General features: G+C 40.3%; 1 protein-coding gene and 1 pseudogene across 2 annotated transcripts in view; one reads left to right on the plus strand and one right to left on the minus strand.

The window, feature by feature from the left end:
- The first annotated feature begins 765 nt into the window (after nt 1–765).
- Nucleotides 766–16501, plus strand: LOC121487380 (annotated as a pseudogene).
- A 7710-nt stretch (nt 16502–24211) lies between these two features.
- NDC80 (NDC80 kinetochore complex component) overlaps nt 24212–27722 on the minus strand; it is a 45743-nt gene continuing 42232 nt past the window's right edge. For both annotated transcript variants that reach the window (XM_041722163.1, XM_041722155.1), the window contains exon 17: nt 24212–26038. In XM_041722163.1, coding sequence (XP_041578097.1) covers nt 25901–26038 — 138 coding nt within the window. In that variant the 3' untranslated portion in view covers nt 24212–25900. The remainder of the gene's footprint in view (nt 26039–27722) is intronic.

A 27722-nucleotide genomic window follows, 5' to 3' on the forward strand; every position in this document is an offset into this window, starting at 1 on the left:
AGAGTTGGATGGAAAGAGATGCTTAGTGCAAGGTATGGGGGAAGGGACATGGAACTTCCATGCTCTCTCTGGGCTCTCCACTATCCCAGAACCTCTGTGTGTTCACCAACCCAGAAGTTCTCCAAACCCTATCCTTTTGGGTTTTTGTGGAGGCCTCATTACATAGTCATGATTGATTAAATCATTGGTCATTGGTGACTGATTCAACCTCTAGCTTCTTTCCCTTCCCAGGAGGTGAGTTCATGGAGTATGTGAGACTGAAAGTTTCTCTACTCCTGGTTGTTTCCACTGGCAATGAACTCCCATCCTTAAGGGCTTTCTAAAAATCTAAAGATACCCCCCGAAAAAAATTTTTTAAACCTAAAGACCCCCTCATTAACTAGTTGAAAGGGGATTGTTAAGAATAACAAAAGGCAGGGACACTTGGGTGGCTCAGTTGGTTAAGCATCTGCCTTCTGCTCAGGTCATGATCCTGGGGTCCTGGGATGGAGGCCTGAGTCAGCTCCCTGCTCAGTGACGTGTCTGCTCTCCCTCTGCCTCTGCTCCTCTCTGCCTCCCCTTGCTTGTGCACACTCTCTCTCTCAAATAAAATCTTAAAAAAAAAATACACCTTGGTCACTCTTATTACTCAAGCAGCTGGCATTGCTAGGAGCCTCTCTGAAGTTGCTGCTGGAACTCAAGGCCTGGCTGCCCTCCTGCAGGCAGGCATGGAGGTGGTCATTTTTTTCCTTTAAGCAGTCCAGATAGAAGTTGATCTGGTCCAACATGGAGCTGATGGCAGCATACTCTGCTTCCCTGAAGCTGTCTTCCCCACCGTTCCCACCTCCACAGGTATACCCAGGTCCCACTGGGGCATGGCATTAGGACTTCCAGAGCTGCTAGGGCCATATGAGGATGGAATGCAGTGACCTGCATACCACCAGCAGGTGCTGGGCAGAAGATGGACTTAATGGACATTTTAATTATTTCCAGAATTTAGTAATTTACATTATATGATGTTTTGTTCATTTGTTTTGCTTTTTGGAAATCAGGCTTCTATGAATATTTGTGTGGTATATTCTGATGTTCTCATGCAATGGATAGATTGCATTGGATATTTATCAAGTGTCATAGAGTATGTGTACTTATAAATTTACCAGATATAGCCAATTATTTTTTCCAGTACTATAGAAGAGTTTCTGCTGCTCCACTTCCTTGTTAACACTTAGGAGTGTTTTTTACTTTAAAAAGTTTTTGTCAGTCTCATGAATATGAAATAGTATATCGTTGTGATTATAATTTGCATTTCCCTCCTTATAAATGAGACTGAGCGTCTTTCCACATGTTTATTCCTTAATTGTGTTTCCTCTTCTGTGAAATGCCTCTTTATGCCCTGTACCCATTTTTCTATGGGTCTGACTTTGCCTATTGGTTTTTAAGAGTTCTCTATATATAGTGGCTACTAAACCTTGGCTGGTTATATGTCTTATTAACATCTTTCCCCTGTTTGTGGCTTGTATCTTCCCTTCTTTGGAAGATCTTTTAGTGAACAGTAGTACTGATATTAATATGACTGAATTTATTAATTATTTTCATTATGATTGGCACTTTCTGGTTTCCTTTTTAAAATTTCTTTTTAAAATTTACAATGTTTTCTCAAATTTTATTTTTTTAAGAGTTTATTTATTTATTCATGAGAGACACACACACACAGAGAGGCGCAGAGACACAGTCAGAGAGAGAAGCAGGCTCCATGCAGGGATCCCAACGTGGGACTCGATCCCCGGTCTCCAGGATAACACCTTGGGCTGAAGGCGGCACTAATCCGCTGAGCCACCAGGGCTGCCCACTCTCAAATTTTATTCTTAAAGTTTAAGTATTTTCCATTAAAATTTTTTCTTTAATTTGTATGGAGTTGATTTGCATCATACTGACGAAGGAGCCAATGTCATTCTTTTTTAATGAATAATTATCTGTAGAGCATCATTTATTGAACAATCTTTTCCCTGCTATATCCTGTGTAAGTGAATGCATGCTTCTGTTGCCAGGTTTTCTAGCGTGTAGTACTGATTATTTTTTTTCCTTTCTGGTAATGTTGCACTACCTTAATAATCTAGATTCATTGTATTTTGATATCCTATAGAGTAAACCACCTCATCTTATTCTTCTTTAGGGGTGTCATGTAATTGCTATTTTTTTAAAGATTATTTATTTATTTATTTATTTATTTATTTATTTATTTATTCATGAGAGACACAGAGAGAGGCAGAGACATATGCAGAGGGAGAAGCAGGCTCCCTGTGGGGAGCCTCTTGAGGGACTCGATCCCAGGACCCTTGGATCATGCCCTGAGCTAAAGGCAGATGCTCAGCCACTGAGCTACCCAGGTGTCCCATTTTTAAGTATTACTGCAAGAGTAATGATTTCTTCCTCTCTTGCTTAGTGTTTTTTCACATAAGAGACACTTGAGATTATGGTCAACTGCCATTTCAACAGTAGCAAAACCTTTAGTTTAGTAAGAAATATAGTACAGTATAAGCTTTTAAAATTGACTAGTATAACTTGCTATTAAAGACTTCGTTGTGCTTGTAAAGCTGTTACTTGCCTCCATATTAACAACAGTTCATATTGTTCATATTGTTTTTAACTACTCTGCATTCTGATTCAAATATAGCACTAATAGACAACATTCTCTAACAACACAGAAGGAACAAATTTTCCAAACACTCACAGCTTATTCAAAATTTTTTCCTTACTGGATTTTCATGATTTTTAATCAACTGAACTAAATGGAAAAACTTGATTCTTTATGAATATAAACATTCATGTGGCAAACTTTTTAAGAGGAATAAAATTGGAAACTTTCTTCAGCAAATGCTAAAAGTAATATTGACCTCTGGACTAGAATGATGTATCACTTTATCCTGTGACTTTTCCATTCTCTCATACCCCAAATTGAGAAACACACTTATCAGCAATCAGAAGCAAGAGAAAAATTGTATATGTGTGAGTGGCATAATAAGATCTGTCCTAAAAACATGACTCTGGCAACAGTATAAAGGAAGGACTCCATTTTGTGCAGAAACTATTTTATACATTTTGTACAGTAAGTAGGGTACCATATGGTGCCTTATTTGGAAGATAAATAAAATGATAATTTAAGATCTATTATCATTCAGTCATCAAATATTTATTGTGTGCCAACTAGATGTTGAGGATACAAATCAATTTCCTATCTTCATGGTGCTCATATTCAATTAGGGGAGGCAGAAACAATTTAACGATAAAATATACAGAATGTCAGATGGTGATTAATGTGCTATGGGGAAAAATTGTAAAGGATGGGCATCCTACGGGCCAGAGGGCCACAATTTTATATAATGGTAAGAGAACATTTTCTGATAAGGTGATATTTAAGAAGAAAGCTGAAAAGGAAGTAAAGGAGCAAGATCAATGAGACAAATATTCCTGGCAGAGGGAAAAACAAATGCAAAGATCCTGAGTTTTAAATGTGGTTGGCATTGTGATAGAGTAATAAAGGGTGAGAATAATAATAATAGAGAGATAAATGGGGGAGAGGACAAATGGAAAGGGCCTAGTAGGTCACTGTAGGTCCCATCAGAATTAAAAGGAAAAGTATTGGAGGGCTTTGGGCAAAAGAATAATAAGGTCTGACATATATTTTTTAAGTCAAAGATTTTAAAATATTTTTATTTATTCATTTGAGAGGGAGAGAGAAAACATGAGTTTGCAGTGGGGAGAGGTAGAGGAAGAAGCTAGACTCCCTGTTGAGCAGAGGGCCCAACATAGGACTTGGTCACAGGACCCAGAGATCATGACCTGAGAAAATAAATAACTGTGATGCCTTATTAGAAGTATTCATTTATTAATCCATTCAGCACTTGCTGTCAATCCTACGCCTATTGTGTGCCAAGCACTGGGGGTTTGAAGATGAACAAAATCCACACCCAGGGTAAAATGGCCAGATTTACTGTGGTGCTGACATTCCATTCCCCCTCCCAAAGGCTCATTTCCCCTTTCTGTGGCCCTTCCCGGCTCTGTCCTCCTCTACCAACCACCTCCTCATGCCCTTAGTTTAACTAACAAGGCTTACTTTAGACTTTATTCCCCCAAGTAATACTTTCATGCCCTGGCCTGCATACTCCTTCAACACACCCCAGGCCAGAATGATCTTTAGAAACCTCAAACTTGGGCAGCCCGGGTGGCTTGGCGGTTTAGCGCTGCCTTTGGCCCAGAGCATGATTCTGGAGACCCAGGATCGAGTCCCATGTTGGGTTCCTTGCATGAAGCCTGCTTCTCCCTCTGCCTGTGTCTCTACCTCTGTGTGTGTGTGTGTGTGTGTGTGTGTTTCTAATGAATAAATAAATAAAATCTTAAAAAAAAAAAAAAAAGAAACCTCAAACTCTGAATGTGCGATTGTGTCTCCCACTCCATTAATAAAATAAAAAATACAAACAATAGGAAGCTATAAAATGAGTAAAACCTTACATAGTTGGTCTGCTTTTCTGGATATTCTAAATCTTGGAAAATCGAATGCAATTTATCATCTTTTCTCCAGGAGAGGAGAACATATCTGAGCACATATCAACTTTTGCATACACATTTGTGGGATTCATCAATTTTCTTAAGTCCCACATGGCCCCTAGATGATGCTAAAATACTATTTATCCCTAAATAAGAAAAAAGGTAAGTTCCTGTAGGCCCTAGATTCAACTTAAAGGTTTCGTGCTGTGTCAGGATGATAATGGGAGTAAGAAACTATTGAAAGTTTTTAATCTAGGAAAAGGTGCACTTAGATTTGTACTTTAGAAATTTCTCTTTGACCATAGTGTGGAGAATGGCTCACAAGTGTTAAACTAATAACTTATTAGAGGCTGTTATAGAATCCAAGTGAGAGATTATAGTTAACAGCTAAAGGGTGCTGATTTCTTTCTGGGGTGATAAAAATACCTGAGGTTAGACTGTAGTTGCACAACTCTGTGAAAATACATACAACCATTGAACTGTACACATTAAGTGAGTGAATTTTATGGTATATGAATTACATCTCAATAAAGATGTTTTCAAATAGCGACAGATTAAAGCATAAAAACTCTCATACCTAAATAAATAAATAAATAAATAGGTCTTGATTGTGTTTGGACTAGTATGAAAGACTTTTAGGACATAGAGCAGGGAGTGGGGATACAAAGACTAGAATGACTACTAGGTTTTGGGTTCAGTACAGATCTTAGTACAACAGAAGGGATTCTGGAGGGTACAATAGAAAGGACTGGAAGGGAGCACCAAAGGATGACTGAGGACAGACTGTCACATTTAGGAAAGGAAGGACAGGGGTGCCTGGGTGGCTCAGTCGTTGAGCATCTTCCTTCTGCTCAGGGTGTGATCTCGGGGTCCTGGATCGAGTCCGGCATCGTGCTCCTGATGGGGAGCCTCCTTCTCCCTTTGCCTACGTCACTGTCTCTCTCTGTGTCTCTCATTAATAAATAAAAATTTTTTTAAAAAAGAAAGAAACAACAAACTTTACTCATCATCAGTGCGAGGGTGTCAGGCTTTTTGAGGTTCATCAAATTCAAAACACACTTAAAGGAAAAGAAAGATAAAATGTTCAAGGGCACCAACTTCACATTAGCCTGTTCACAGTGGGGGGAAAAAACCAACTCTTTTAGAGAATCCAGGTTTGCAGGAAATTTTCCAGAGTTTATTGTTCTGGAGACCAGAGCAAGTCACGATGACCCTACTATTTTCAGTTTACCTAACAATGCAAAATGGTTTGATTTTGCTTCTACCTATAGTATGTGATGTGCTTAATTGTACTGGAAGAAAGTGTGAAGTTTGAGTTTTGCTTTTATAGATTAGTAGCAGCATAACTCATGCAGGAAGGAAAGGAGGCAGGAAGGATGGGGTTGACAGTGTGTAAGCATATAGTAGGTTGGGCATGGCAGGTAAGTGAGGCAGTGAGAAAATACTAAAGCAGGAAGTATTTTCTGTTTCTGAGGCTCCCATCAGTTCTGTGTGAGTAATCAGGTATTTCAGAAGCCCTGTAAGGCCACATAGCAGCCAGGTCATTAGTTTCCAACCTTTGACTCCAGATTAAATGTTGCGGAGAAGTCACTATAGTACTTGGAGAATATAGAATTGAACCCAAGACAGATCCTACTCAAGTGGTTGCAGAAAGATACTGCCTGGCTCAGAGAAAACCATTTTCTTAAGGACTTAACAACAGCCCAACTTGGAAGTTTCTAGCTTCATCTGGTGGCCAATCACAAATAAAGTATTTATAAGCTTCTCTAGAAAGAGAGAGTCAAAGTCTACAGGAAATTGCCATCTGCTGCAATAACAAACTAAAGCCTTCTCAACTGGCAATAGAAGGTGAATTTAACACAGGCTGTATAAAAAAAGCTAGCTAGTGAAACTCCTCATCTTTCACATGGGAATCTCTTTATGCTGTTTTTACCACCCGTTCCTTCTTTAAAATTCTATCACTGTCATGAACATAGATCGTCTCCTTAATTCCTGGTAGCACAGCTGAGATTGCTGGGGTGATAAGACTTGAGCATGCATAAGAAAAAACCCTGTAAGCAGTGTTTAAGATATAAATTCCTAGATTCTATGCCCAGATATTTTAAATGAGTCGAGTATAGGCAAACCTCATCTCATTATGCTTCACTTAATTGCATTTCACAGATCCTGTGTTGTCGTTTTGTTGTTGTTGTTGTTGCTGTTGTTTTACAAATTGAAGATTTGTGGCAACCTTACATAGAGGAAGTCTGTTGGTGCCATTTTTCCAACAGTGTTTGTTCACTTTATGTCTCTGTGTCACAGTTAGGTAATTCTTGCAGTGTTTCAAACTTTTTCATTATTATATTTGTTATGGTGATCTGTGATCTTTGATGTTACTATTGTGATTCTTTTGGGGCACCATGAACTGTGCACATTAAAAATGGCAAGCTTATATGATAAACGTGTATGTTCTGACTGCTATACCCACCAGCATCCCTCTGTCTCCTTCCCTTTCCTCGGGCTTTCCTATTCCCTAAGACACATCGATATTAAAATTATCCCAATTTATTATGCTACAATGACTTCTAAGTGTTCAAGGGAGGAAGAATCTCACATCTCTCACTTGAAATCAAAAAGTAGAAACAATTAATTTTAGTAAGGAAGGCATATTGAAAGCTGAGACAGGCCAAAAGTTAGGCCTCTTGTACCACCAGTTAGCCATGTCATGAATGCAAAGTAAAAGTTTTTGAAGGAAATCAAAAGCACTGACGCAGTGAACACAGGAATGATCGGAAAGCTAAATAGTCTTATTGCTGATATGGAGAAAGTCTGAGTGGTCTGGATAGAAGATCAAACCACCCACAACATTCCTTTAAGCCAAAGCCTAAACCAGAGCAAGCCCCTAAACTATTCAGTTCTCAGACTTCAATTCAATGAAGTCTGAGAGAGGTGAGAAAGCTGCAGGAGAGAAGTTTGGAGCTAGCAGCAAGTGGATCATGAGGTTTAAGGAAAGAAGCTGTTTCCATAACATCAAAGTGCAAGTTGAAGCAGCAAGTACTGATGGAGAAGCTGCAGCAAGTGATCCAGAAGCTCTAGCTAGGATAATCAGTGAGGGTGGCGACCCTAAAATACAGATTTTCAGTGTAGACAAAAGAGCCTTCTGTTGGGAGAAGATGCCATCTAAGACTTTCATAGCTAGAAAGGAGAAGTCAATGCCTGGCTTTAACTCTTCAAAAGACAGGCTGACTTTCTTGTTAAGGACTAATGAAACTGGTGACTTTTTTAAAAAATTTTATTTATTCATTCATGAGAGACACAGAGAAAGAGGCAGAGACACAGGCAGAGGGAGAGGGAGAAGCAGGCTCCATGCAGGGAGCCCAACGTGGGACTCGATCCTGGGATTCCAGGATCACACCCTGGGCTGAAGGCAGCGCTAAACCACTGAGCCAGCTTTGAGGGCTGCTCAAAGCTGGTAACTTTAAGTTAAAACCAATGCTCATTTACCATTCTGAAAATTCTCAGGCCCTTAAGAATTATGCTAAATTAGGGCACCTGAGTGACTCAGTTGGTTAAGCCTCTGACTCTTGATTTCAAGATCATGGGTCATGATCTCAGGATCCTGGGGTCAAGTTCTGTGTCAGACTCAGTAATCAGCAGAGAGGCTGAGGCTTTCCCCTCACTCCTGCCTTTCCCCTGCTTGTGTGTGTTCTCTCTCTCTCTTTAAAATAAATAAATAAGTAAATAAATCTTAACAGCAAAAGAATTATGCTAAATTTGCTATGCGTTTGGTCTATAAGTGGAGCAGCAAAACCTGGAAGACAGCACATCTGTTTACAACATGTCTTACTGAGTCTTTTTTTTTTTTTTTTTAAAAGACACATTTATTCAGCGTCATGATCAGACTATTACATTTAGCAATCAACAGCATGGGTGCAAAAAAAAAAATCTACATTAAAACCCTTTGTTGGAATGCTTTACACTTTCCACAGAACAGAAACTAAAATAACCTGTTATACAATTAGTCACAAATACAGTCCTCGAGTTTTTTGCCCATACACATGAGTATTGTCTAAAACATGTCTTCTTTGTAGCAGCTAGGCCCTGCCACCACTGTGCTTGGCTGAGTTCACAAATCTGTTGTAACCTGTAGCTTCCCTGTCACTTCTCTGGCTCTCCTCTCCTGCTAAGCTTTGTTTCCTGGCAGTAATTAAAACCTTCTGCCACTGCCATAGCTGCTGCTGCTGCTGGAACCGCCATAGCCACCTTGGTTTCGTGGTTTGGCAAAGTATTGGCCTCCACCACCATAGGGGCCAGAGCTTCTGCCTCCAAAATTTCCTCCTTTCATGGGTCCAAAATTTGAGGATTGATTGTTGTAATTGCCAAAATCGTTATAGCTTCCGCCACCTCCAAAGTTGCTTCCGTCGTTACCAAATCCGTTATAGCCATCCTCACTGCCACCGTATCCACCACCACCTCGACTGCCACCGAAGCCACCTCGACCACTGAAGTTCCCTCCACGACCAAAGTTGTCATTCCCACCAAAACCACCTCCACGACCACCACCAAAGTTTCCAGAACCACTTCGGCCTCTTTGGCTGGACGAAGCACTAGCCATCTCTTGCTTTCGATAGGGCTTTCCTTACTTCACAGTTGTGGCCATTCACAGTATGGTATTTTTGAATGACAATCTTGTCTACAGAGTCGTGGTCGTCAAAGGTCACAAAAGCAAAACCTCTCTTTTTGCCACTGCCTCGGTCAGTCATGATCTCAATCACTTCAATTTTCCCATACTGTTCAAAATAATCTCTTAGATGATGTTCTTCAGTGTCTTCTTTAATGCCACCGACAAAAATCTTTTTCACAGTTCAGTGGGCACCGGGTCTTTGAGAATCCTCTCGGGAGCAGCCCTCTTTGGTTCCAGGACTCTTCCGTCCACCTCGTGCGGCCGGGCGTTCACGGCCGCGTCCACCTGCTCCACGGTGGCCTACGTGACGAACCCAAAGCCTCTGGAGCGCTTGGTGTTGGGGTCTCTCATTACCACACAGTCCGTAAGCGTCCCCCGTTGCTCAAAATGGCTCCTCAGACTCTCATCGGTCGTTTCGAAGCTCAAACCTCCGATGAAGAGCTTCCGCAGCTGCTCGGGCTCTTTGGGAGACTCTGACTTAGACATGACGGCGGTGGGAGGGGAGACTTTAACGATGCTTACTCGGCGGCGTCCAGGGGCAGAAAGTCTTACTGAGTCTTTTAAACCCACTGTTGAGACCTACTGCTCAGAAAAAAAAGATTCCTTTCAAAGTAGTACTTATTAATGATGCACCTGGTGACCCAAGAGCTCTGATGGAGATACACAATTAGATGTGTGTTGTTTTCATGTCTGCTAATACAAAATCCATTTGGTTGCTCATGGATCAAGGAGTAATTTCAACTCAAGTCATTATTGAAGAAATACATTTCATAAGGCTATAGCTTCCACAGACAGTGATTCCTCTGATGGATCTGGGCACAAAGTCAATGGAAAATCTTCTGAAAAAGAGTCACTATTCTAGGTGCCATTAAGAACATGTGTGATTCACGGGAGAGGTCAAAATATCATCATTACCAGGAACGTGGAAGAAGTTGATTCCAGCTCTAATGAGCGGCCTTGAGGGGCTCTAGACTTCAGTGGAGGAAGTCACTGCAGATGTGGTGGGAATAGCACGAGAGCTAGAATTAGAAGTAGAGCCTAAAGATGTGACCAAATTGCTGCAATCTCATGATAAAGCTTTAACAAGATGAGAGGTTGTTTCTGATGGATGAACAAAGAAATGGTTCCTTCAGGTGGAACCTACTGCTGGTGAAGAAGCTGTGAACATTGCTGAAATGGTAACAGAGGACTTAGAATATTCCATAAACTTGGTTGGTAAAGCAGCAACAGGGTTTGAGAAGATTGACTCCAGTTTGGAAAGAAGTTCTACTGTGAGTAAAATGCTATCAAATAGTGTTCACGCTACAGAGAAATCATTTATGAAAGGAAAAGTCAATTGGTGTGGAAAACTTTGTTGTTGTCTTAAGAAATTGCCTTGGCTACCTCAACCTTCAGCAACCACCACCTAACAAGTCAATCAACACAGAGGTAAGACCTTCCACCTGCAAAAAAAAATATGACTTACTGAGAGCTCAGGTGATGGTTAGCTTTATTTTTTTTTTTTTTAGCAGGCAGAGGGAGAGGGAGAAGCAGGTTCCCCACTGTGCAGGGATCCTGATGTGAGGCTTGATCCCAGACCCCACGATCATAACCTGAGCCAAAGGCAGACACTTAACTGACTGAGCCACCCAGGCACTCCACAATAAAGTATTTTTATATTTTTTAATTTTTTAAAAGATTTTATTTATTCATGAGAGACACACAGAGAAAGGCAGAGACACAGGCAGAGGGAGAAGCAGGCTCCCCGCAGGAAACCTGATGTGGGACTTGATCCAGGGACTCCAGGATCATGCGCTGAGCCGAAGGCAGATGCTTAACTGCTGAGCCACCCAGGCATTCCAATAAAGTATTTTTAAATTAAGATATGTACATTGTTTCTAGACATAATGCTATTGCACGCTTAATATACTGTAAACATAACTTCTGTATGCACTGCGAAACCAAAACATCCACTTGACTTACTTTATTGCAATGGTCAATTTATTGTGGTGACTGGAACAGACTACACAATATCTCCAAGGTGTGCTCCTACTGTATGGTACTAGGGATTTTTATTTTTAACAACTTCCAGGTGATTCTAGTGGAGGTAGTCCAAATACCATATTTTGAGAACACTGAACCAATGAGGACAGAAGTGTTGATGAATATAGAAAAGAATATATAATCTGATTTACAAAATACCAGTGAATCATTTGCAGCTTATAGCCCCTGCTTTCAGGTGAGCAGAGGTGGTCTTCCCCTAGCAATCAGTAGTCTCTCAAATATGTTTACCTAATTTCAAATATAGTTCCCAAACAAAGTTCGGAGAGAAAGACAAGTTCTCCCATGGACTAAGTTTCTATTTCCTATCTAGGTTTCATTTTCTTGAAAGAGAAGCTCTTCCTTGAAAACTGGATAATACATCCTCCTCTTATAAAGCAGCTGGCCTATCATAAAGGTAGGAGTCAGCATCTCCACCAGAGTTACACAAGTAGCTCATTTACTTTTACATAACCATATGAATTATTAAAAACAAGGAAAACTTGTATTTTTCACATTCCTCAACATGTTTATTTTTTTAGTTCTAAATATTCTCATCAGTAATTTAGTTCATGTTGACCTCAGCCAGGTTCAGGCATGTTCTTCTTCACAGATCCTCCTTCAGCATAAGGTGATCATCACTCCTATAATTAACTGCCTCTCTGCTGTCTAATGGGACTTACCTCCTAATGCTTCTGGAATGTAAAGAAAAGAAATACTCTCTAAAGGAAATAATAAATTTGCAAAGACAAAACTGCTGGATACATTGCACAAAGAGAACCAAGCATCCCCATTCCCCATCATACATAGATGAAATGTGGACATTTTCAGAAAGTTAGTGAGAACTAAATATGCACAAACACTCTCAATTTTCATGTTTTTGTTCTTCAGTTTTAGAGTAGATGTTTCCTGCTTCTACAGCTGTTGGGTGTGTCCCTCCTCCTGTTCCTGTGATCTAGACCTAAAAAAAGGCTTCTCAAAAAGGAAGAAAGAAGTTGAGTAGAGTCACAAGTACACACACACACACACACACACACACACACACACACACACACATTTTACAGGGTCCCGTGAACATTTTAGATTTTTATTTTTATTTTTTTAATTTTTTTTTTACATTTTAGATTTTTAGATTCATAGCATCTCAACCCTTCCGATTTTAGAGAACAGTTTTGCCTTACATTACAAAACTAAATCTGTCCAACCCTGTTGCTTTTTCAGAACAAAGGATGTTTATAGTAAATAGTGTATTGCCCCCAACTTTGCTTGCCTAAGAAAAAAAACTGCTTACAACACAAAGCCAAATTCCTCAAGGTGTATTCTAGCTCAAAGCCAAGCACAACAGGAAGGGGAAGTACATAGTATATTACACTTAATATGATTTTGTTATTCTCTGACCTATGTGCCCAAATCTCCTCACAGAGTAGAGTATCTATGGAAGTGCAGGAAACTTCTGGGTATCTGAGGTAAGGCTCACCTTAGATCTTTCAAGAGCTACAACCCTACTGAGGCTTTTCCATGGCCTTCCACTCAGCCAAATTACTTTCCCCAACCAGGACCTTTAATCTATTTCCAGCCTGAGAAAGTACAGCACACTTTTGCTAACAGTCATATTGAGATAAACAATGTTTTCAACGGGACTTAGGCCAACAGAACAATGTTTCTAATGAAACACATCTAAGACTAAACTGCTATTGCAAGCACGGCTGACAACCCATCCCTTCTTAGAATTGACAAGCACAAGCACAAAACCTTTTCTATCTTACTGAGACATCCCATGACCAGTTCTTCTTAACAATAAACCCCAGGTATGACTTGGCAGCTTTTTCTTTGGTTGGTGGGCTATAGCTGGGTTTTGTTAGTTTTGGGTGACTTCTTCAACTTTCAGAGTGACTGTCCCATAGAGTTGGAGTCTCCATTTTTTCCCTTTCCTTAGAAGCCACACTATCTTCCTCACTTGACGAAGCTCTGCATCTTCCCTTTCTTTGCCCCAGAATAGAGATTTCTTTAAGGAAAGACACCAGACTATGCTGTTCTCAGTTGCTAGTTACCCAATTACTCACGTTTCCTTCACCTGCAGATGGAAAGTATCCAACCCTGGGTGATATGGGATTTGCTGCCTTCAGTACTGACTGCTTGCCCATCACCTTCCTCCAAAAGCTTCCTGCTGGATGTGTGAGAGTCACTTCAGCATTTCCCCCTCCTCCATGGCCAAATTAATTTATGGCTTGATTTAATTCCACATCTTCTCTTGCTTGCTTGAGAATAGATAATTTCATGTAACCAGTTGTTCCACTTCTCCATATTTCTCTTCCAGGATGTGAGGCATGAAGGTGTAGGTATGAGCAGATCTGGAATTCCTTTTCCACAGTCCAAATAATTTGGTCTCCAAAAAAACCGAGTCTCTCAAACAAACCTAATCTCATCTTCCCCAATCCAAAACTGTCAGATACCTAGGAAATCAGTTTTACAACCATTACGTTTCTCTGTCAGCATATTAGTGGAATTTTGCATTGTCCATCCTTGTGAGCAAAGACCTAAAGGCCTTCTCTTACGAGCTTGGGCAACTAATTTGCAGAGAATAAATATTCTTTCCATTTCTGAGGCCTAAAGATAAGCAGGGAAATAATATTTTCTTGTAACTATACTGCTCTGGTTTGTGTCCTCATTTAGACACAATATCAAAGGATTTCCCTAAGGTAAGCTCATTTCTTTTCGTGAACAAACTAGCTTCCTCAGCACAGACATCTTTCTCCTTTCTCAGGAGCTGAAAAATCTTGCCAGTAGAAAGTCACTCATTACCCCACCCTCCACCATGATGGAACTGTCACCTCCCTTTACAGGGAAACATCTCAGGGCCTTCTCCATTTGTATCTTAACCCTGCAACTGTCTGGTGGGTGGAGTCTCCTGCTTCAGAACTCATATCTTCCTCTCCACTCAGAAATTGGGAAGTCTGGGGCAACCGGTGGCTCAGCGGTTTAGTGCCACCTTCAGCCCAGGGCCTGATCCTGGAGACCCAGGATTGAGTCCCATGTCAGGCTCCCTGTGTGGTGCCTGCTTCTCCCTCTGCCCATGTCTTTGCCTCTCTCTCTCTCTCTCTCTCTCTCTGTCTTGTGAATAAATAAACAAAATCTTAAAAAAAAAAAAAAAGAAATTGGGAGGTCTGTAAGGTGTGGCTATCTCACTATCATAACCCTCTTACAGATTGTTTGTGGAGCTTGTCCCTAATTACTCTGTTGCTTGACATTAGCCGTTTATAATCCCCAATTTAACTGTATCTCCCCTGCCCCACCACACTGCAACCTTGCTAAGTATGCCACACCCTTGGCAACTTCATTGACCAATATTCCACCAATTTACAGTTCCTTTCTCTCTAGTTGTGTTATATTTTGCACAATTTCTCAGCTCCTCAGTGAATTACCTAACTTCCTGGATACCTTGCTGCATTGCTTCACAAACTCCTGTGTCCTCCCAGTCCTTATTATTGATTTGCTCTGGGAAATCTCTCTTCCTCCTACTAAAGAGTTTGGTAGTGAGACCACACAGAACAAAACCTAATGAATACCCATGAAAGTCAGCATGATATAATAGTTAAGAGTTGAGATTCTGAAGTCAAACTGCCTGAATTCAGTTTTGCCCTTCCCTAGAGAACATTTACTAATGACAACTTGATAAAATTACTTAGTCTATTTCTCAATCTATGATAGATGAAGTACATAAAAAATAATTAAATTCTGGAAACCTTAGTTAAATAGCTGATAAGATAGATCTGATTGATAACATACCCAATTAAATAACCTAAAAAGGGAATACATTTCTCTCTCATTTGCCCATGAATACTCACAAAAACTATTAATACACACACACACACACACACACACACACAAAACCCTCAACAAAATCCAAAGAGTAAACAGTAAAGACAGTATTCTCTGATTACAAAACAATAGAACTAAAAATTAATAAAAATCAGGGGGACAGAACTCCTTCTATGTGGAAATTTAAAACTATTTTTAACAATGCTTAGAGCAAAGAGGAGTCACTTACTGAAACTGTAGACAATGATAACACAACATATGAAGACTTGTGATGTCACTTGCTGCAGCCAGGCTGCACTCCATGTGCTCCTGTGTCTCAGCCTCCTGGATCTTCTGCTCCCAGCCCCCTGCAGATTGCAATGTAAGAAGAAACCACCACACTAGTCATTGAATGGGCTTGGAAATGTATAAAGTTGGCTTTTCTGGGGATGGTAACCACTAGATGTGTTCCATTTGTTGTCAGACACCATGACACCAGGGTGTCATGGTGGGCATGAGCAGAAGGACAGCTACATGGGTGACAAGGCCCAGAACAATTGCTGCATCTTGACCATGAAGTACCACATGGAGCATAGCATCATCACCAACTGGGATGAATTGGGGAAGCTATGGCTCCACACCTTCTATAATGAGCTACATGTGGTCCTAGAGGAGCACCTAGGACTGCTGACTGAGGCACTCGTGAACCTCAAGAACAACAGACAGAAAATGACTATGATCATACTTGAGACCTTCAATACCTGGGTCATGTACATGGCCATCCAGGCTGTGCTGTCCCTTTATGCCTCTGGTCACATCTCTGGTACTGTCATGGACCCTAAGGTTGGGGTCACACACAGGATGCCCATCTACTAGGGCTACACCCAGCCTTAATCTACCTGGGTCAGGCCCTTGCTGGCTGGGATCTGGCTGACCACCTCGTGAAGATCCTCACAGAACATGGCTATAGCTTTACCTCCACCACCAAGCAAAAAAATCATGCATGACATCAAGAAGTCTGCGTTGTCACCATGGACTTGCAGCAAGAGATGGCCACCACTTTGTCCTCCTCCTACCAGAAGAATTACGAGCATGCAGACAGCCAGGTGATCACATCAGCAATGAGTGGCTCTGTGTCCAGGGGAGCTCTTTTATTTATCCTTCCTGGGTATTGAGTCCTGCAAGACTATATCCATGAGACTACCTTCAACTCCATCATGTAGTGTGATCTTGAGATTTAGAAGGACCTGTTTGTCAACATGGTGGTTCTGGTGGGACTATCATGTACTCTGGCATTGCCAGTAAAATGCAGAAATAGATCACTGCCCTCGTTCACGCATAATGAATGTCAAGGTCATCACTCCTCCTGAAAGAAAGTACTTAGCGTGGACTGAGGACTCCATCCTGGGCTCACTGTCCACCTTCCAGCAGATGTGGATCAGTAAGCAGGAGAAGGACAAGTTGGGCCCCTTCATCATCCACTACAGTTGTTTCTAAATAGGCTGGAAGAAGATTCACAGCATTTGCTGCATGAGATGATTCAGAAGTATATGTTTGCCTCACCTCCTGCTGGCCTCATGAAAGTGGAATAAGCCACTGGGTGGGTCAGTGGTTAAGCATCTGCCTTTGGCTCCGGTTGTGATCCCAGGGTCCTGGGATTCAGTCTCACATTGGGCTCCCTGCATGGAGCCTGCTTTTCCCTCTCCCTATGTCTCTGCTTCTCTCTGTGTGTCTCTCATGAATAAGTAAATAAAATCTTAAAAAAAAAATCCTTAGTACATGTGGCTTAGTCACTTTCTAATTAAAGTGAGAGAACATGGGATCCCTGGGTGGCGCAGCGGTTTGGCGCCTGCCTTTGGCCCAGGGCGCGATCCTGGAGACCCGGGATCGAATCCCACGTCAGGCTCCCGGTGCATGGAGCCTGCTTCTCCCTCTGCCTCTCTCTCTCTCTGTGACTATCATAAATAAATAAAAATTAAAAAAAAAATAAAGTGAGAGAACATGTTTATGGAAGAGAAATCTATTGGCTTGGTGAGAATTTGCAAGACCATCAATTTCTTGATATGTGCAGAGTATTAATGTGTAGGAACTATACAGGATTTTTCCAGAGGCTGGCAAGAGTTCTTGGACCTTGTTATTTCTGTCTTGTTAGTCTCACAGTGTTGGCAAAGTCCAAGACTTCTCACTTCATTTCCTTTCTTACCTGATATTTTTCTGCCAGAACATGGTGGGTCATTACTTACCTTAAATTAGAAAAGGATTTACCTTTACACATGTAGATTTATTCATCCTTTTAATTTATGTAAAGTTTTGTACACAGTTCTCAATTCTCTAAGAGATGACAACAAAATGGAGTTAAGATGACAGAGGAATAGGAGACCCTAAATTTGTCTGGTCCCTCAAATACAGGTAGATAGGTGTCAAATCACTCTGAACATCTGCAAAATCAATCAGAGATCTGAGAAAAGAAATATTACAACTCTACACTAGAAAAGTGACCACTTTTTGGAATATAGGAGATGCAGAGACTTGAGTCCAGGGTGATACATCCGAGGATATGGCGGAGAGGAGGGAGCTGGCTTAAGGAGGCTATCACACAGTATTATAAGCAATGGAGCACAAAAACAGAACTTTTAGAAGTCTGCTACAGTGGAGTACATCCCTGGCTTAATGATACTCAGGTGGTAAAGTGGGGCAGAAACCCAGATGGGACAGCATGGTCTTAGGATTCCCAGGGTCACAAGAAGGACAAGGGTGCCTGAATGCGGCAGAGTTCCCAAGCACAAGAATGGTGAAGTCGGCTGAAAACAGTGAGTCTAGGTGCTGACTTTTTGCTTGGTGTTGCCATAAACTGCAAACCACTGCATGGTAGTGCAACTGCTTTCCTGGCAGGGGTCTAGCAGAAGGCAGAAGCATGGCAAGAAGCCCCAACCTCCCTCTGGAGGAGTAGTGCAGTTTATGCTGCAGGAGTCCATAAAATTTGGAGTTTTGAAACTCAGTCACATGCCTGAGATAAAAAATGCTGTCACAGACTGGGTGAATATAGAGTTCTCACAGAAACCAGGGAGACAAGAGTGATGGACTACTTTTCTGTGAGGGCCCATTGAAGAGTGAAGGGTATGAACTTTCAGCTCCAGGCTAGAGAGTGGGGCACCACCATATTCACTCCACCCATTGGTGCTGAAAGACTTCAGAGAGCAAAACACACCATGTAGTAGAATCCGGAGCCACTTACTCTGGGTCTTGTCTCCCTGTACACTGGAGGTGCATTTCCACTAGGGCAAGTGCACCTGAGAATCAGTGCAACAGGCCACTCCCCCAGAAGACCAGCAGGAACAACTGGCTCACACCAAGTTTACTGATCATACAGGGCTGCAAAGCTTTAGCTCTTGGGGAAAACAGTATATAGCATTCCTTTTTTCTTTTTTTTTAATTCTTTAGTCTTTCAGTATTGTTTTTCAGTTATTTTATTATTTTTTCAATTCTTTTTTAATTTTTATATATACATTATATATATAGTTGTTTCCTTTCATTGTATTTTATTTTGTTTTAGTATATATATATATGTGTATATATATATATAAATTTTTCTTTCACTCTTATTTTGGGATCTAGTTTCTAATAACAAGCAAACCAAAACACACCCAGAGTCAATTTTTTTTATATTGTTGTATTTCTAGTTTTTTTTTTTCTTATTTTGTTTTGTTTTAATTTTTTCTGTTATTTTTCCTGCTGTAGTTGTTGTTATTATTTTTTCTCTTTTTTCCTTCTATTATTTTGTGGACAAAATGGAGGCACAGAGAACTCCCCTCAAACTCAATAAAAAACAGGTCAACACTTCAATAAAAAATAGTGAGGTGGGATCCCTGGGTTGGCGCAGTGGTTTGGCGCCTGCCTTTGGCCCAGGGCGCGATCCTGGAGACGCGGGATCGAATCCCGCGTTGGGCTCCTGGTGCATGGAGCCTGCTTCTCCCTCTGCCTGTGTCTCTGCCTCTCTCTTTCTCTCTGTGTGACTATCATAAATAAATAAAAATTAAAAAAAAAAAAAGTGTAAGGATTAAAAGTGAGACAAGGATGGCCATTCTTACAAATACTCAATATTATATTTGCCTTACTGGCCAATGAAATTAGACGAAAGAAGGAAATTTGAGCTATAATAATTGGGAAGGTGTAGATAAAACTATTACTGTTTGCAGAAACTATGACGACCTAAGAGACAACAAAACTATTGAATAATAAGATCCACAAATTAGTGACAATAAAAATATATGGAAATCAGTATCCTTCATTTATAGAGGTCACAGCCAGATAGAAAACATAGTGGAAGAAATGACTCATTTATAACAGCAACGCAAAAGATAAAAACCAGGAAAAAACGTAAGGTTTCATGAAGAAAAATTTTAAAACACAATGGAAGTCTTCAACAAATAGAAAAATATAACCTGCTTTTTTTGGTCGTATCATAAAAAATATCCCTAATTTATTTTCTAATTTGTGTTAGTCCTAGTCCTTCCAGAAGCAGAAGCCAAAATGGGATTAAATGTGCAAGACTTCTATTAAGGTCAAAGGCTTTGGGAAAGGAAAGGGAGAGAGTCAGGGAAGGCTGGGAGAAGGGTCAGACTCCGAGCAATGAAGGGGGGAGGAGAAAAGGTTGGGTGGAAGCCTCCCTTCCTGCTGGGCAATCTGAGGGGGATTTGGAAAAGCTGTCAGCGGGTTCTTGATAAGTTCTGTTAAACACATCCTCATAGCTGCTACAGCTCAGCTAGTGTGCCACACACATGTACTTCCTCACACAATTTTGTAAAGGCATCTCTAGTTCCTCTTGCTGAGCAGAGGCATTTGTCCTTCCCGTGATCGTGGCTCCTTTTCTCTCCTCTGTCTCTCAACCACAGGATGTCCAAAGTGACCTGGTGGCAACTGTAACCAATACTTTAACAGGACTCTTGCTGTGTCCCCTGGCAAAAAACGTGTTCACTATGGAAGCAAGACCTCCAACATTGCAGAGTTTTGGAGATGAGAAGCAGGAAATCCCCAGTAGATCACTGGGAAGAATCCTGAGTGGACCAACACTTATTTTACCCTTTCATTCCCATCCTGTGTTGCCTTTTTGTTGGCGACACAGACCCATACAGAGCTGATTTAATAAATACGCTATGTCCTGAAGGATGGGGCTCAATCTGTTCAGAATGTTTCCTCTAGGCTATTTCAGTTGCATGTTTAGAAGGCTGTTCTAGCAATCTAGAAGTCCTCTGGATAGTCTAGTACGTGATATGATCAGTGAATCCCATGGTTATGGGTTCACTCCTATATTTCTTTCGTTATTAAGATGTTATTTGTATGGAATTTCATCCTGTGTTCCAAGTATTCCCTAAGCCCCAGAGAGTGGTGTTGGTTGAGGCTCTATGGGCAGGAAAGGCAAAGTCTCATCTAGAATAGCTATCTATCTTTCTGAGGATGAAGTGGTGCTTCCATGATGGATAGGGGCTCATGTAGTCAATTTGCCACCCAGTGGTCACTTGGTCTCCTCCAAGGATAGAGCTGTGTTAGGGGCCTTATGTTGGTCTCTGCTGCTAACAAGATTCAGAGGTAACGGTAACTAGATCAGCCTTGGTAGGTGGGACTCCTTGGTATTGGAACTACACAGAGCTTCCATCTCTGACACTATGGCTATTCCTTTCAGGTGCCCATCACATCAGTGCTGGGCACATCACAACTTCAGCTGGCTGAGGGATTTGACAGTGCCTCTTCTGTAGTAGATGTTTTCCAGTGATTAGTAACATGCACAAAAGTCTTCATGCTCTGTGCCCACTTTGCATATGCTCAACCCCTGGTTTTACCCCAGATAACTTTGTCACCTGTCTTTTAAGCCATTGCTGCTAATTTTGAATCTATATGTACTCTCATCTTGGGCCACTTCTCCTTCCACACAAAGTGGATGTCCAGAGGCTCTGCTCACAGTTCAGTTCTGCCCACTAGGAAGATTTTCCTTTGTCACAGTCTTCCAAGACTACTTTTGAATGTGGCTACAATGTACCTGCTATTTTCCCTTTGGATCCTGTATATGAGCTGACTCATCTATAAACCCAGGCTGGGATTTTTTCCCTCTATTTTCAGTTGGTTGTATGGGACCCTCTTTGTCTCTAGGTGGAAGCTGGTGAAGGAACACTAGTGCAATTGTGCTGGGTCACATAAAAGTCTGAACTGCTTGCTTGGAATCTCCTCCTGGTCCTGCTCAGATTGATCCTAATTATCCTATTTTCATCTTATGACGGACTGCTCTTGGGCTTGTCTGATTTTATGGCTTTGTGGGTCACAGTGGGATGTTTCAAAGGAACAGACACTTAATGTCCCATGGTCAAGCATTTGGTCTCTACCCTGATACATGTCAAGAGCTCTTTCTCAAAGAGTATACACTTCTCTACATGATGACATGAATGATTCTAGAACCATAGAGGTCTGCCACTTAAATCGCTTACGGGAACCTACAACAAGCTCCACAGTATACATTTTCCTACCACTGACACCCCTAATACTAGAGTCTACGGGATTATATGCTTCAAGAAGCAAGGCTGATTGTACCTGGACTCGCTGTTTGTGGCCCCATTCAAGCCTTTTGGGTCACCCAATATATGAATTGGAATAATATTCCTGGGCATGGAATATGTTGTTTCCAGAACTCAAAGAGGTCTACTATGCACTGTATTTCTTTCATGTGTTAGGGAATGCAAGATGTAGCAATTTGTCCTTAACTTTGGAAGTGATATCTTAGCATGCCCCTAAAAACTTGGACCCCTAAAAACTTTTTAGAGGTCCCTGAGTCTTTTTAGGGGTTATCTCCAATTGTTTGCATCCTAGTCAGCTTATAGTCATCCTGTCTAATCAGGGTATCATTGATGTAAATGATCAGTATGTTGTCCAGGGGGTCCCAATATATTATGATAGAAGGCAGGAGAGTTAAGATAGCCTGTGACAACACTGTGAAGATCTATTAATGAATATTGGTGTCCATTTTACAATAATGCAAACTGCTCTGATGCTCTGATCTTCTTTTCTAATTGGCATGGGAAAGAATGTAGTCACTAAGTCAATGGATGCATACCATATAACGGAGGGCTTATTAATGTGCTTTACCAGTGATACCACCTCTGGTATAGGAGATGGGAAAAGGTCTACCAACTAGATTAAGTCTGTGGGAGTTCCCAGTCATTCTCCAGAGGCCATCCTGTTTCTGAGAGAGCCAGACTGGTGAATTAAATGGAGATATGATAGTGAATCCTTCACCACCTCTGAATCCTACAGGTCTTTAATCATGGCATTACTGTCTGCCATCCTCCCTGGTATATTATTTTTTACTATCTTGGCTAAGCTGGTAGTTTCAGCAGTCTCCATATAGCTTTCCTCAGTATTACAGCTTTTATGTTGTAACTAGGGACCCATTGTGGGGTATACTCCAAATCTCAAATATATCACAAATATATCAATTTCAATTATGTACTTGGGGGTTGAGGAAATGACCTTTGGATGGGGCCATTGACCCAATGGATAAATGACAAGCCTGGTCTTAGGACTCCAGTAATTAGTCTTTGTAGGTCCTACTCTCATAGAGTGGTCATTTGTGGTGGTGCTTATGGTTAATGTCAACTCAGATCTTATGTCAAATAGTTCTAAAACAGTCTGGTTAGTCTTATTTTCACATGGTACAATCACTCATGTAAATGGGTGTGGGTCTTTTGGGGGGAAGGACTGGAGGAATCAACTCCATATATACTTATCATGATGTTGCTAGGTCCTTTCTTCTAGAGACTCAGCTACCTCTTCAGTCAATGGTATTCAGATCTGAAAATGGCCCAGATCTGGGAACTGAGCAAGGGGTATGACTTTCTATAGTGATGCCCACCCTTTAGGCCCCTGCTCTAGTATTCTTGCTTTTTGTTTCTTATAGAGTTAAAAATCACACTTCCTCAATTTCCCTGTTAACCTAAAACTACTCTAAAAAATAGCCTATCAATTAAAAAAAAAGATTACCTGTTCCTTGTTGGATCATATTTCTTTGGATCATATCATCACAGAAGGTAGGAGAGTTAACAATTCTGTCCTTCTCTTTTGCCCCTAGGGATACCATCTCTATTAACCACCTCCATAACTTCTTCAGATTAAGCCCCTTCAACCACTTTTCTGACCTTGTTCATCAGCATGGGCAGCCTCTTGGCCTTTGTTACTTCAGAGACCATTATCTCCATGAATATTCATGAGCTTAGCTCCATGCCTGCTTCTTCCTCTATCAGCCCAGTCTGTAGAAGAGCCACCACTGAACTTCCTACTGATACTGCTGCCCTTATCACCAGGACATTCTCTGTGGCCTTCATGCATGCGTTGTCCTTAAGGTCCTCCTTACACTGGGAAGCTCTTCTGGCTTTACATTGTGTATTACAGCATTCTCATTTCCCTCAGCCTTTCTATTTCTTCCTCTACTCTCTGCAAGAGCATCCCAGGCATTTCCACTTGGCAGTATTAGCCTTCATCTTATCCACCCTCCTAAGAGCCACCTCACCAGTGAGTTTACTGCATCTACTATGGTCCTTTTCCTGGGTGTTAAATTCCATATTCTGAAAAAGTGTGCCTAAGCCAATGAATTCTTGCATATTGAACCTATGTATCATGAACCCATGTGGGTTTGGACTGGAACTGGAGATACTGACATGAACTCATGGTTTGTAATATATTGATACATATAGAAATATGTTGGTATGTGTATGCATATGAATACTAAATTTTTTAGCTCTGTCCTTGGGGAAGGCCTGGAAGCACTGGCACCGTAGGAGCAATGAATACATACAGTGCTAAGGTTTGGTTTCCAAATATTATCCATTAATAGGGACCAGTCATCCTTAGAGAACTGGCTGATTCCAGGGATTGAGCAGGGAAAGTAAGTGCAAATTAAGATCATGAGACAGAACCACATCCCCTTAGGATGACTAAAATTAAAAAGACTGACCATACCACATGTGGGTAAGGATGTGGAGCAACTGGAAATCTCCTACACTGCAGGTAGAAACATGGTACCATCATTTTAGAAAACATTTTCTAAATTTCGTAAAAGTCAAATGTGCACCTACCCTGTATGAACTAGCCTGTCCAATCCCAGGTATTTACCCACAAGAAATGAAAGCACATGACCATACAAATACTTGTACATGAATGTTCCGTTCACAACTTTATTTGTAAGGCAAAAAACCATAAAGAATCTACATGTCCATCAACAGGTGACTGGATAAACTCAATATATTCATATAATGAACACTAGTCAGCAAAAAGGAATGAACTACGGATATCCAGTGCAATGTGGACCTCAAAATAATCTTGGATCTCAAAATATTCTGAAAGAAACCATACAAAGTGTACATACTATTCTACTAATCTGTAGTAACAGAAATATCAGTACTTGCCTGGGGATAGGTGTGAGCAAGTGTTAGGGGCAAGAGACAAGATTGCAAAAGGCCACAAGGAAACTTTAGTGATGGATAGACTCATTAGTTTGATTGTGATGATTTTGTAGGTGTATATGGATGTCAAAACTTATGAAAAATTCAAATAATACTGCTATTTCCATACCACATTTTGAAGGGCAAAACTCTTGAGTTGACTTTGTCATTAACAGATGTTGTCATTTGAGTGACAATACATACAAATGGCTGGTACCATACTGGAGAGCACAGATAAAATATTTTCATCATTTAAGAAAGTTCTGTTGGATTAGTCAAGATTCTTGAATACATTGGTAACTATTAATTTTGTCCTATCTATTATCTCCCAACCATGACCTGTTTTGTTTATCCCACTCTCTCAGGCTGCATGCTGTCCTTTCATAGAGCTTTGGTGGGATTCCATTTTGGGTTCTTTTATTGCTTAATTTTATCATGTTCTTCATTCTGACTTGAATTAGAGTTGTAATAAAGTTTGAACAGGAAATTCAGCTAGGGGCCGATGTCAATTGAATGTGAGGAGCTTCCTAACAATTTAGACCTAATAATCTTACATTCTAACATGACTTCCTCACCATCCAGAACATTCATGTCTCATAGCTCCTGTGGTTGGCTGTACGTAGTCAGGATTGTATACTGTTACAATGAAGTTCCTGTGCGGCTTCTACCACACGACAAAGAAGTGTGACCAGAGGTAAATCAGAACTTCTCTAGAAATAGATTTTCATCTCTTAAACGAGGGGATTGAACTATGTTATTATTTTTTCTGATTACCAGATTCCATATTCTTCTGCTCATTTTAGAGTAATGGTGGCATGAAGCCAGAAGGAAATTTAGCTTCTTGGCTCTGCATAAGGAATGAGTTGGCCTACGTTTTTTAAAGAGGCCCAACCCTGTACAGCTTACACCAGGGAATGACAAACTTTGTATAAGGGGCCAGACAGTACACATTTCTGGCTCCATGGGCCATATAGTCTCTGTCACGTATAATCAACATTGCCACTGTAGTGTGAAAGCAGTCAAAGACAATGTATCAGTGAATGGGAGTCATGCACTTGGCCCACGGTTGGCTAATTCCTGGTTTAGATCAAATTAACTACCTTCTGAAGTTAGGTTGAGAAGTCAGGGAAAAATATGCTTTACTGATATAATTTTATTAACTCTGGATACATAACTAGTCTTTCATATCTAAAGATAACAATCCAACAAAGTATCATAGTTTCAGGTTATACATACTTTAATAAACTAGATTTATAAAAGATATAAAAATATTTCACAGGCTTGGAAAGATACGGTCTTAAGACTTCATTGTAAGGAAGGGTTTAGGACATGTTAGAGATTTTTCACACCTACAAAGGACATTTAAAAATTTACAGTTAATAAAGTTCTTGCTTAGATAATCAATATTTCATCTTCATTCATCAGAAGGCTTAATTAGAGCAGCTTTCTTCTTATACTTGTCTCCAATCTCTCTAATATTTTCCAAGAGATCTTCAGACACATATTCTTCATATTCTCTATCAACTTTAGCAATCTGCACCTCAAGATGTTTCTAGTGAAAACAATGAGCAATTGTTAATGAAAAAACAATTTCTTTTAAAGAATTGTGAAGAATATAAAGTATAACATTTGTAAGAACAGGAATAAAAGGGATACTATTCTTGAGTCCGTGTTTGTGCCCTTTCCTAATAATATCCCCATTTTTCTTTCCAGAGCCAACCACTCTTCTCCATGGTGCTTTTCTTTTATGCTTTTACCTCCTGCCCCACACAGATATGTATGTATTTCTAAACAATATACTAGTTTAATGGCATCCGGTTTTTACACATATATTTCCTGAATATTAAATATAATATTCTATGACTTGTTCACAACCAGTATTTTGATTCATTGATGTTAATGCAGATACTTTTTATTCATGTACTGTTATGTTTTCTATTGCATGAATATATCAATATTTATCCATTTTATTATTAATGAATTTCAGCTTGATTCCAGTTATCGTAGGCTAAATAGCAGCTTCCTCAAAGATGTCCATGGCATAATCCCCAAAACTGTGAATGTGTTATTTTATAGGGCACACTTTACAGATGTGATTAAGTTAAGGATTTTGAGAAAAGGAGATTATTCTGCATTGTCCTGGTGGGTCCAATGCAATCACAAGGGTCCTGGTAAGAGGGAATCAGTAATGTGAGAGAGAGAGAGAGAAAATGTAAGCACAGAAGAGAGGTCAAAGGGGACAGAAGATGCTATGCTGCTTGCTTTGAAAATGAAGAGGCTGCAAGCCAAGGAATGTATGTGGTTCTAGAAAAGAGTAAAGGCAAAGAAATTCCATCCTAGTTTCTAGAAAGACTGTAGTCTAGAAGGCCCATTTTATACTCTTGACTTCCAGATATATGTGAAAATAAACCTGTGTTGCTTTAAGCCATTAAATTGGTGGTAATCTGTTACAGTAGCAACAGGAAACTAATATATTGGGTAATCTGTTTTTTACTATTTCAATTATACCATAGCAAGTTTAAATATACTAGTTGGCTTAGGCAACAGAAATTTATTCTTTCAGTTTTGGAGGCTCGAAGTCCAAAATTAAGATACTGAAAGGGCCACTCTCTCTGAAGGCTCTATGGAAGAATCTTTCCTTTTCTCTTACCAGTTCTAGCAGTTCTAGGTAATCTTTAGCTTACAGCTGTGTCACTCTAATTTCTGCCTTCATCTTCACAGGACTCTTACAAGGATACTGGTCCCTAGATTGAAGGCCTATCCTAATCTAGTATGACCTTATCTTAACTAATTACATCCACAAAGGCTTTATTTTCAAATAATGTCACATAATGAGATTCAGGGATACACATGAATTTTGAGGGGATACTATTCAATCTAGTACAGTACTCCAGCACACAGTGTAAAAATTTAATTAAATACCTAGAATGGAACCGTACCATTTTATTAGGGATTGCCAAATTGTTTTTATAAAATTGTTAACATCGATTTACAATCCAGTATCTCAATGTTATTAGTTGTTTTAAAAAATATTATCTACGGTTTTGTAGCTTATTTTTCCACTCTTTGTCTTTTGATGTAGAGGTCTTAATTTTAACAAAGCTGAATTTATAAATAATTTCTTTTGTGGTTTGTACTCCTTGTATCTAATTTAAGATAATTTAAGAACTCCTCTACAACTCCTGAGGTGTAAAGATAGGGTCTATAATTTTTCTAAAAGTTAAAAACTTAAGTTG

The sequence above is a fragment of the Vulpes lagopus genome, chromosome 1, assembly GCF_018345385.1.
Source record: "Vulpes lagopus strain Blue_001 chromosome 1, ASM1834538v1, whole genome shotgun sequence".
NCBI lineage: Eukaryota > Metazoa > Chordata > Mammalia > Carnivora > Canidae > Vulpes > Vulpes lagopus.